The sequence below is a fragment of the Seriola lalandi genome, unplaced genomic scaffold (assembly GCF_002814215.2).
Source record: "Seriola lalandi dorsalis isolate HSWRI2012SDOR001 ecotype SW California unplaced genomic scaffold, Sedor1 jcf7180002054413, whole genome shotgun sequence".
NCBI lineage: Eukaryota > Metazoa > Chordata > Actinopteri > Carangiformes > Carangidae > Seriola > Seriola lalandi.
The window spans coordinates 210,301-221,953 of NW_019524966.1; the positions used below are offsets into that span (position 1 = coordinate 210,301).

At 39.4% G+C, this 11,653-nt stretch overlaps 1 protein-coding gene and 1 pseudogene across 6 annotated transcripts in view; both read left to right on the forward strand.

Annotated features, from left to right (window-relative positions):
* Positions 1 to 465: 465 nt before the first annotated feature.
* LOC111657814 (arfaptin-2-like) lies at positions 466 to 6,575 on the forward strand. 5 transcript variants are annotated; one of them, XM_023410135.2, is made up of 10 exons: positions 466 to 769; positions 885 to 993; positions 1,709 to 1,817; positions 2,221 to 2,283; positions 2,843 to 2,929; positions 3,075 to 3,178; positions 3,538 to 3,759; positions 3,832 to 3,989; positions 4,095 to 4,269; positions 5,065 to 6,575. In XM_023410135.2, the coding sequence occupies exons 2-10, from the start codon at positions 895 to 897 to the stop codon at positions 5,218 to 5,220; spliced, it is 1,173 nt and encodes a 390-aa protein (XP_023265903.1). In that variant the 5' UTR covers positions 466 to 769; positions 885 to 894; the 3' UTR covers positions 5,221 to 6,575. The 5 variants fall into 5 exon arrangements, with proteins under 5 accessions (XP_023265903.1, XP_023265904.1, XP_087031219.1 ...); XM_023410136.2 differs by having other exon boundaries at positions 466 to 698; XM_087175093.1 differs by lacking the exon at positions 2,843 to 2,929 and having other exon boundaries at positions 467 to 769.
* Positions 6,576 to 8,675: 2,100 nt separating this feature from the next.
* LOC111657800 (uncharacterized) overlaps positions 8,676 to 11,653 on the forward strand; it is a 7,667-nt pseudogene continuing 4,689 nt past the window's right edge. The window contains exons 1-3 of the transcript XR_015437496.1: positions 8,676 to 8,960; positions 9,458 to 10,013; positions 11,065 to 11,148. The product of XR_015437496.1 is annotated as an uncharacterized LOC111657800 (transcript). The remainder of the gene's footprint in view (positions 8,961 to 9,457; positions 10,014 to 11,064; positions 11,149 to 11,653) is intronic.

Below are 11,653 nucleotides of genomic sequence, written 5' to 3' on the forward strand. Positions count from 1 at the left end.
GTTTGATTTCAAGAGATATTGCAATCAATGTAACAGGCAGGACGCAACAACCTTCCTCCTAATGATTAATATTTATAATATTTGAGGAGTCTGCACCTTAATGGAGTTTCTGATGAAGAGTTGCTGTGATAGATTATATATGCTGTGGCTTAGTGAGCCGGCAGTGACATCTTACGGATCAGGACGGTACTGCAGCGTAGGTATAAAGCAACGTCAGCACTGCACTACGTGGAAGATGGAGCGGGGGAGGAGGATTGACGACGATCCTACGTTAAAGGTAATATCCTTCAAAATAAGAGCATCCATTCATAGTATACGCTTCCAGCCCCTCATTTCTGAAATACCACTCACTAAAAAAACATAGTTTTTTCATTTGACTTTAAGCACTTTGCTTTCAAAGCCCAACCATGTGACTAACAACAGAATAAAAATCGCTCAAACTTTTATTTCGAAATGATACTACTAAAGCTGTTAGCTGGCTGGATGCAGGGATTTTCTGGCTGAATTAAATGGAAGCAGGCGGATAACGTGAACGTTGCGGGACAAATAATCATGGATGTAGCATTCACTGATAATTAAAGACAACGGTGCTTTCCCGTTGAAATTATCTCACATTCCAAATCTGTTGTCTGTGCAAACAACGGCGTGTCTCTCCCTCGGACGGCTGGACGTGGCTCCAATACCAGGTCGCTACAGTGGTGAGGAAGCTAGCTGTCAAGTAGTAGCCACATCAGCACCGCTCATATTAGCCAGCCACGATAGCATCAATGTAAGCAGGCTGTTGTGTTGTGTCGGCATGGATTTGAGAGCCGTGTTGTTGTCATTCTCTTCAATTGCACCCATGACCCCATCTTTATGTGTCAGTGTTTGATGCTGTCTTGCAGAGATTTCATTATGGCAGACAGTATCATGAGCAAGGCTGCTACCATGGAGATCCCCATTAACAGCAATGGAGACACAGGGACACTGACAGAGGATGACAGCCTGGAGCAGGTCAGTCTCTCACCTCACTCACAATGTCCTTTTTATTCAATTTGAATTGGTATTTTAGGCAAGATTTGTGGTTCTCTATCATTTTTTCACATGAGTGCACAGTCTGGGACTAAGGCTGGTTAGGCCAGCTGTTACCTACACAGGCCTGTTCCCATGCACAGGCCTGCAGCTATGTACTTTGGCAATATATCACTATCACCATAAATTAAATACTTGCAACTAGGGCTGATGTCTGAGCACAGAGAAGGAATAATTCTCACAGTAATTGGGATAAAATGCTCTCCTCCCATGTGCTTTTGCATGTCCCATTCGAATACAGTGGTCTGTGTAAGTAAAGTAATACTGAGGGCTAATATGAAGTAGTAAAACAGCACATAAACTATATCTCAGTTTGGTCATATGTGTAACCTGACTTGGATCACCCAGTACAAGTACAAACTACAACAAAAATGGCATGGTTTCTTTACATTGGAACAAATATAATTGTTTATACGAGCTAAATGGACACCTATACAGCATCATCATTATAATAATAGATGAAAGTTACTTAAAAACGAAAAAAAATGAAGTTGCAATTCTCTGGACCACAAGGATTTTTATCTTTTCATAACATTATAGATTTTGCACTGTAGTGTCCATGTAGATGAAGGTGTGATATTATTTGTCTGCTGTTTAAACATTATGTATTTACAATATTTTGATGTAAATCCATCAGGATTTGCAGCAGGTGATGGTGTCGGGACCCAATCTGAATGAAACCAGCATTGTCTCAGGAGGATATGGAGGGCCTGCAGGGGGCATCATTCCAACCAGCACCATCAAAGGTACTTTTAACGAACCTGTCTGTCCAGTTTTTGCTTTGTTGTCTATTCTTAGCAGCACAGTATGTTCTGCAAAGAAGACAAATTATGCTAATAGCTCTATATCAGTTTAATAGGGTTGTTGATCAGTACAAATGAACCTGCAATTATTTTGCCAGGTCATGATGTTTCTCGCTTTGACCCACCCCACTCCCCCCATGTCTGTTGTTGATTGCAGGCTGTCATGAGCTGTGCCAGGGATCTGTCAATGTTGTTGCAATTCTTCACTCACTGAGAGAGGTCGATACTTAATGCCCCTTTAAGAAACTATACAGAGAGCTTTTCCTCCTTGTATTTTAAATATGTCACTAGAGAGCTGCTGATTACTAGGCTCCTGGTTCATATTGCAAACATCCATATCCCATAGGGCCTGCAATTCGCTTCAACCCTGAGTATCTGGACAGAAGAAGAGCCCCTGCACCAGGACCAGGTGGCTGTGTATTCTAACGACCCTTTATTTGGTTTTCTAAGTTAACCTTTTTGTGTTGGTCTGTTTTGGCCCTCTATAAAAGGTTTTTTGATATTGCTTGACTAAGGGGAGTTGTATGCAACCTTGCTTGTACCTCTTCAACTCACAGCTTCAGCAACATGAAATATTTTGGCAGCTGTCAAAATTAGGGATGCACTAACCTGAGAGTACAGGACTGTCACTTAAAATGTATTGATGTCTATGAAGGGTATCCTCTTTTGTACTATAAATGCACTTTGGATGACTGTTTTGTCTTTGCTTGGTACTTACCTTTTGAAGCCCATTTTCATCTATTTTTTAATAAATCTTTTCACTCTGCATGGGTTACCTGCATGGTGAATCATTTGAAAACCTCTTTAACTCCTGCTTATTATGTATCTTCCTCCATGGAGCCTAACATTTTCCTTTCAGTTTGCTTACTGTTCAGCTGCATATCTCACTGCAAAGCTCCTCTGACACATCTTCCAATGCCATTCCTTCTTCTCATCCTCGCCCTTTATCATCCCCATGCTCATTTCAGACATTCGCATGAAATCCCGGGGTGTTAGCTTGCCTAAAAGCCAATCTGCAGCCAGTCGCCTTGCCCAACACACAGACCAGCATCCAGGTATCACCAGGCTCACCATCATGTCCACAGTGTCCTCTCTCATTGTCATGACCCACACGATTTCTGTAAATCACTGCCTTGTAAACTTTGATAGAATAACACAGATTAGAGTGTACCTTGTTCCTTTTTTTTTTTTCTCTTTTAGGGTCATCAAACCATAACGCTAGTAATTCAACTGAAGAAGTTACTCGTGGCGTGGCAGTGGAGAAATTAGACAGTGTCAAGAAATGGGGAATAAACACATACAAGGTATTATTTTTGCTGTATGTAGAGAAATAACCTGAGAAAATGAATAGGTCCCCTTTGCATTTGCCCCATAAACTTGTGGTATATGGCATTGAAGAGACAGTTGTTGTTGTTGTTGATGTGGCAGTTTTGGGTATTCTGTGGTACCAAGTTTAGCCATATTGTTCCTATATCAGGTTTGTTAAGTACATTGCCTATTTATTACTGTATATAAAGTATTAAGTAGTACTTCTCTTGTTTTCTGTCAGAACATCAACTACATATGCATTTTTCAGTGTAAGCGGCTACATGACCTTGTCCAACTTCATCATATTCGCTGTATGCTAGATTTAATTTAATCTCGATCCATTTCCACTATTCAGTGCACCAAACAGATGTTTTCTGAGCGGTTTGGCCGAGGCTCACGAACAGTAGACCTGGAACTGGAGGCTCAGATTGACGTGTTAAGAGAGACCAAGAACAAGTATGAAAACATCCTAAGACTGGCCACTGCACTCATCAATCATTTTCAATGCATGGTGCAGACGCAACAGGCTTTAGGAGACACCTTCACCGACCTCAGTCAGAAGTCTCCAGAGTTGCAGGTACAGTACTGCCAAAGCTCCCCGTGCAACGAAAATGCAGTTGGTATGTGAAACATCTGTGTTTTTCTGCAGGATGAATTTGGTTACAATGCAGAAACACAGAAGCTGTTGTGTAAGAATGGCGAGGCTCTGCTCGGTGCCATCAGCTTCTTTGTCTCCAGTATCAACACCCTGGTCAACAAAACAATGGAGGATACTTTGATGACCATTAAGCAGTATGAAAATGCAAGGTAACAAACCCTGACATACTGTTTAGGACCACAATCTGAATTCCAGTCATGTGATCAACTGGAAGACAAGAGCCTGTGACAGCTTTTACTGTTTTCTATGTGCAGACTTGAGTTTGATGCCTACCGCTCTGATCTGGAGGAGATGAGTTTGGGCCCCAGGGATGCAGCTGCCATGGTCCGCATCGAGATGGCTCAGCAAGAGTACCAGATCCACAGAGACAAATATGAAAGACTGCGCAGTGATGTCACCATCAAGCTCAAATTCCTGGAGGAAAACAAGGTTTGTAGTTTTCAGTTTTTTCTTTCTTTGAAATGCCTGCCTATTTACAGAGTAACTTAACACCTCCTGAAATCTTGTTTTTGCGTACCACTGATGGTTTAACGTCACACATCGCTTTAGTGATGTACAGTACAGGACTACTCAAGGCCCCATTACCATCAGTGATGCTGATGCCTGTTGTGAAACAGCCTCAAACCTTCAACAACAGAGGGCAGTAAAACACAACTTCTCTGTCTGGTGTTGCTACATAACAAAACAACTCGAAATAACTTTTGGGTGTCTTTCTTTTGGGAAATCGTCTTTAGAATAGATGGATGCTTTACAATGCATCATTGCTTTGTCAGACCACATTGATTTGTTGCTTAGTTTACACGGTTAAGTAAGTGGCCAGACTTTTTCATGCACATAACACAGCCGTTTTCATGCTGTAGATAATAATAGTGCAGAGAGAATTCCTCAGTTTCTCGAAATTCAACACAGACCCATGAGCCATACTGTTAAAAACATAAAGCATAATTTTTGCCAAATTATTGAAGAATGAGAAAGAAAAGAAATCACCATTGGTTGCAGTATGTAAGATTATTCATGCCTGAAATATCTTAAAGGGCCTGCTCAACACTTGGGAATTCATTTTAGAGGAATGTGCGAGTTGTTTTTTGGTTGATTCCCCAGGAAGTAATGTGAGCAGCCAGTAAATGTCATCTTAACAGATGTCCATGGGCTGTGCTTTCCTGTAAACACTTTAAACTGTGTTTGTAATGGAAGATTTGTTCCTTCTTCTTCTTCTTTTTCAAGGTGAAGGTGATGCACAAGCAGCTGCTTCTCTTCCACAATGCTATCTCAGCTTACTTTGCTGGCAACCAGCAGCAGTTGGAACAAACTCTAATACAGTTCAATGTAAAGTTAAAGCCCCCAGGATCAGACAAGCCGTCCTGGCTGGAGGAGCAGTAAAGATCGCTCAGGGTTCAGCTGTTTGAGATGTACAGTGACGAGCTGGTCAGTGAAGAACATGACATTAGGGTTAGATGGACAAGAGTCAAATGTACAAAGGAGTATATTGTAGGATCAGTCGAGTGATAAGGAAAAACATGAGAGATCGGTTTTGCAATGTTTTTCTGTATCACTTATTTTACATAGGTGGAACAATGGTTTCAGTTGTATTTAGAATTTTTTTGTTAAGCCACAAAATGACCTTTTGTTACTTTGTTATTCCTTAGGTAGCACAATCATTTACATGTATATCACTTCTTATTTATGTACACTATAGTATGTACTACTATTGTGGAGATACCCCCTGGCAGTTTTGCACATGCATTATTTTATTGTTTTTTTTAATGTCGTCTAAAGCGTTATCATAATATATAGTATATCACATGGGGGGAATTCCACAAAACACATTAGCAAGTAAGTGGAATAACATCAAAAACATTAGGAAATATCCTCTCAAATTGTATTTATTTTTCATGAGTATGCATGACTGCACCATATTCAAGTCATCAGGATATAACACAGTTTTTAAAGTTATCCCACTATGTTTCTAATGGCGCTTTGTGGAATACCTGCCTGAATGATCAGTTTACAGTTTACATGCATAGAAGGGAAAATATATATATATATATATATATATAATGAATATAGTGATTTTTCTCTAACCTAATATACATTACATAATTAATTGGACCTCCCAAATTTTTGGTACCTTCAGATGTGCTTCAATCCAGCACAGTTACAAGTATCTGTCTTTTTTACTCCAGTGTTTACTCACGGAAACAAGCCTCAAAAACAGATGTATAGATGTAATCCATAGAGTGGATTCTTCTATGATGAATACAGACATTTCAGTTATCATAAAGAAATCCAAATCAAACTGCGACACATAGCCAGTGTATGATTGTGACTGTGTATCAATAGGAGGTGACAGTGTTTGAGACTCATTTTTGAAGTCTCTTGTTTTAAAACACACACGTGATACCACACGCGCTCTAGGTTACAGTGCAAATTTCAGTGTCTCTTCAAGGACAGAATGTATGCGTACATTTTTCTTACTTTGGGTTATTTATTTACCTGTTAATCTGTTTGTAACATAACATTGTATGTTACGTAAACTTCTTTTTCAATCCTAGTCAGCTGATTGTCTTTGTCTTGTTCTGCATTTCCAATAAAGTCTGCTGGATGTTTTGTTTCACTTAAGTGTGCAATCGACACAATTTCAGTTTGATAAGGGAGGTGTTCACAGAGTATGTACAGAAAACTCACAATGTATGTAATATGTATGTATATGACAATACAGTCTGTTATATCTCTAACACGCTTTCCATGGCTTATTTCATAATCACATCATACTGTCATTATTTCCTTTCAATGTGTACTTCATGATTTCTAGGTTCATAAGAACATTGATCACTTGTTCAGTTTTTCTTTATTTTTTATTTTTACTTTTTGTCTTATTTTGGCAGCAATTCCATGTTTTTGCTGCTGTTGGAAACAGGAAATACTAACTGCTTTTTTTGCATGAGATAATTACGGCAGATCAGTTCATTACTCTTCCCAGTAATAAAAGACATGAGCAAAATTCATACAATAAAAATACTGAATGAAATAAAATTTGAATGGAAATCAAGAAAAAGAAAGTAAGTTAGAGGTGCACTTACACATATAATTTTTGGTCTTTCTAAATGTCTTCCCTTTCTCTACCAGTTTTTACAATCTACTTAAGTAAACCCACCTTTTAACAGTACAAGAAAGAAAAAAACAAAAAACAACTTGGTTTCAGCTGTTGCCCAAGACTGCAGTTACACTGCAAACAGATGTGATCCTGTGACCTGTGTACATTTAGTGTATTTAACTGTTGTTGGGCCTGATGTTATTTTCACAAGGCAGCTAACGGTAGATTAAACAAGCAGAATGTTTTTTGTGTTGGTGTGTGCTGCTGATAAAACCTTCCAACATGGCAATACAATCACAATGTTTCTATGATGATTCCCTTCTTCACTCACTCTAAGTAGCCCTAATTGCAACTGAATACAAAGCAATAAAACAGGGAATTTATCCTGTAAGTATATCCCTTATCCCCTCTCTTGTTAAACTGGGCCTAAAAAATGTCTGCGTTTGAAGCTTAACCATACAGCTCACGCACATTTGGTCTTAAAAGTATCAAAAGACATAAGTCATGAATTTATTCCTTATAATCACACTGTGGTCTTCTCAGAATATTTCTATGCAAACAAAAATGATGACTTTCCCTCAGACTTAGTTAAAATTCAACTTACATTCAAGTCTCATATAGAGGTACAGAGATCAATTAATCTGCTAATCCTAAAGGCCTTAAAGGCAGTGAATCATAACATGAGTAAACATGAGAATTTCCAGCACTTGTAATATTCATCTGTTTTAACTGACGACTCGGCAATAAGGACACACAGTTGTTTTTTTCATGACAGACGATTAAGATAAAAGATGGAGGACACTCAACAAAATGAGCTTTTGAGAATTTGTACTATTGGTTAAGTGTTGCACACTTGAATAGAGACTCAGTTTGAATTAATGATTTTTTTCCTTTTACTTGGCATTCTGTCAACTGCAAAACACACAGACAGTGCCACACTGTCACATCAGTAGGCTACATGTCTCTGTCCAGACCCCAGTCTATGGTCCAGATTTTACAACACTACAATGGATGTAGTATGTCCCTTTGTTTATGTCTGACAGAAGCGCTCGCTTACTCCCTCTTGTGGCAAAGGGAGCAATAACATGAAATGAAATTAATAAACACAATTGACATAGATAAATAACAGTATATTGACACAATGAAATGCCTAAAAATAAATTTATGTAGGAGGTAGTTTTATTTGAGTAATTTTTGTATGAACTCAAACTCTTCTTGTCTTCACATAAGGAGCCCTTATTCTCCTTGTTCTACCGAGGAGAAGCAGGAAATCTAGTTGTAACTATCTCTATAGGTTAACCTCAGTATTTGATCGTGGTGAACTAAGTGATTTACATACAGATGTATTTAGGGCATTACATTTATCATTCTAAGGGCTTATCTTGTTTGGGACAGTGTTTACTGCTAATTGACTACCGTGCAAACAGTTAAAGGCCAGTCTGACCAGCAGCCCTCACTCAGACTAATACTATTGTGTGCACTGGTCAAATGGCTTAATGTTTAACTAAAGTATGCAGTCTGTTTCTTTTAGCTACTCGTCTATTTTATTTTTTCTGATTAGACAAAAAGTAAGGCAACATGACATGACCTAGTGTATTCTTAAAGGTATAAAGGAATTTACACGTGCTCGTGTTAAAGGCGAACTAACAGCTTTAGGAAATCGATTTTCTTCTCTTATCAGTGGGACGTTCATCGCGCTGGAAGAGTCTATAAATCCAGTGGACTGTTCACATCACAACTTCATGACAGCTGGTCAGAGAACACAGCGGGTCCACACGATCCAGCCAACAAGTCAAATGACTTCAGAATAAATCCCAGAGTTCCTCCTGCTGGGAAGGTGTGGGCTGCCATGGACATAAATGACTTTCCTGGGCGTGTCGTTTACGCGCAGGTAGTTTCGACACTTTTGTTGCGTTATCCAGTTTGATGTCACTCTCTTCTGTGGAAGTTCCAGGAAGGTGACGAGGGAATGACACAGAAAAAGTGGGAAAAAATAGGCAAATGCGGCAGCTGCTGAATCATAAAGGTAAACTCTTTTTTTTACTTCCTGGTCTGTGTCTGATAATGATTTTAGGACACCAACAAACACTGTAACAAATGGTTTTAGTCTCTTATAAATTTAGGTGGATAAGGTTAGCTGGGTGCGGAATAAAACCAGGCCCGGTTTAGCGATTTTGCCTTTATTATTCAAAATCACATTTTAAATTTCACCTAATGGTTTCATCAAATGCACCACATACTCTTTAAAGTAGACTATCTAAGTAAGTGACACAAAAAAAATCTCATAACAATTTGTGAGTCTCATGACAGACCTGGCGTAACTTCTGTATTATGATTCTTAACTGTATAGTAGATTATTATGATGCTTTTCATTAGTTCTGACAACACTTAATGAGGTTAATACAGCACTACAGTAATTAACTTTAGATTGAGATGTGGAGAAGGTGAATGCTATATCCATTGCTAGAAGGTGTACATGTTTGTAACTGTGTCCCCACCCTTTTCTGTTTTTTTTTTTTTTAGTCTGAATGCATCATCCTTAGTGACAACATTTTGGAGAAGTCCCTGCAGCATAAAGGCTGTGCCACTGTCCTATAAAAACAATCATTCAAAGCACTTTCACTTCAAATCCATCACTGGCTTTCATCCTGCCTGTATATGTGAGTGAGACTATGACTGAACCCCAAACCTTCTGAAAGCTCTTTGACAAAAGATGCAATCAGACGGTCCTCCTGCTCCACCTCCTCCACCACCACCACCTCCTCTGCCACCACCACCGCCACCACCTCCACCACCTCCAGCCCCTGGCCTTCCTCCATCCCTACATGGCCCGTGCCTCATTGCAAAAGGGGAGCGCAGGCGCTCTAGGATGCGTAATTTCAACTGGGAAACCCTTCCTAAGCACACTGTGATAGGAAAGCATAACATCTGGACATCAGATAAGACTGATGAGGAATATGAGCTGGACACTGATCACATGGAGGAGCTGTTCAGCCACAAGCAGGGCCAGCAGCAACTCAAGGCCCTGAACTGCCAGAGTCTGAGGCGCCTGCCAACTGCTGCCTCAGGAGGGGAACTGGTGAGTACAGCCAGCCAGAGGATACAGGACTCACACATTGCTGAATCAGTGATACTTTAACCCCAGTGGTTTGTAGCAATAGACTGAAATGTATGGTATTTTGTTGTGTAACACTGAGATATGGAGCTGGATTGATTTTTTTTTTTGTAGGTATGAAGTTGAGATAAAACAGAAAACATTCTTACAATGTTTCCCTCAGCTAAACCCTAAAACTGCCACTGCAGCAAACTCTCTAATATAAGGATCTCCCTCAGTTAAGTTCATTCACCATATGTCATAATTCATATGTGACTTTTAGGGAGTGGGACTGCAGTGATACTTTTCATCACGTCATCTCTTTTTAATTCTTGCCTTGCCTTGCCTTGTAAAATTAGCAAAAATAATCAGTTAAATTGTATATTGTATTACCAGAATAGCCATTAATATAATATTATATAATATTGTATTTGTCTTAGGAGCATCATGTTTTGATTTCGAATCACTCAATACAAGGGTGGAGTCTCACTATTCTTCATATCTGTTTGTTAAAGGAAGGTGTATACGTGTCCTCATCCAGCACCATTCTGTGTACTTGTCTACTAGCGTACTTGTGCTCTGTATTCAAGCTACTGGACAAAATCAGCTGTATTTATTGTCATTTATTTAATGGCACGGCTTAAACCAAGACAAGCAGAAACAAAGAAGTTTAAGATTTTGGGTTTTTTGCATATCTATTCATATCAGTTAATGTCATTTCTTTTGTAGATGAGCCGAGGTCAAACGTTTTCCTAACAAAAGTGGGTTGAAGTGTGTTGCTAAACTTTTACTTTGACCCACGTACCATTTTCCTAGAAGAGACACTGAGAAAAAGTAACACTGATGGAAAATGGTATCTTTGTGACTGAATGTTCAATACAATCAACTCTAAAAATTCTTAACCTTTGGAATCAACTGTGTGTTTGGAAAGCTGAGGTATCTGTGATACAAAAGACACTACTCAAGCCAACAGTGAAATTATCTTAGCAACTGACAAGCTGATTATATCCAGGTCTGTGTCTGTTTCCATTTGCAGGTTTCCATCCTCAACTCCAAGAGAAGCATGAACATCGGAATTTTCCTCAAGCAATTCAAGCGGTGAGTCAGTGACGTTCTTAAGGTGTGATTGATTTTGCCCCATAATCTCTTCGCGTTTCAGTGCAAAACAGCACAGGATGAGGCACATACACTAGTCTGCAACATGGCCACCTCATGCTCACAGCAAGTCCTGGCATGTCTGATCTACACTGTTCTTCAGCTCCAACAGGTTAGCTCCCTTGGGTAACCTGCAGATTACCTATTCCGAGGTATTGTAAATGTATTGCCTGGGGCTATTACACGTACGCAACAGATCTAACAGGAAATGGAAATATTCTCTACTTCTGTTAATGGTGACCATATTGATGATGCATTTGTGTGCAAACTGAAAGAAATGTCACCAGCAGCAAAACAGAACACACGGATCTACACATTAATCTAGATATCTAGTGCCTTTAACTACTGTATTTTCGTCCAACAATGTGTTTTTCTCTGTTTAAACCGGGTGACAAAGAATATTCCATTGGTCTCATGCCCTGTATGTCACATGAAGATTGACATCAGAAGGGCAAGTGTTGGGATTTTGC

Bases quoted from the DNA above. Each gene is read 5' to 3' on its own strand.
- LOC111657814 (XM_023410135.2), top strand. From the start codon at position 895: ATGGCAGACAGTATCATGAGCAAGGCTGCTACCATGGAGATCCCCATT. The intron at 1,818-2,220 runs GTACTTTTAACG...CATATCCCATAG, and splicing joins TCCAACCAGCACCATCAAAG to GGCCTGCAATTCGCTTCAAC. The intron at 4,270-5,064 runs GTTTGTAGTTTT...TTCTTTTTCAAG, and splicing joins AATTCCTGGAGGAAAACAAG to GTGAAGGTGATGCACAAGCA.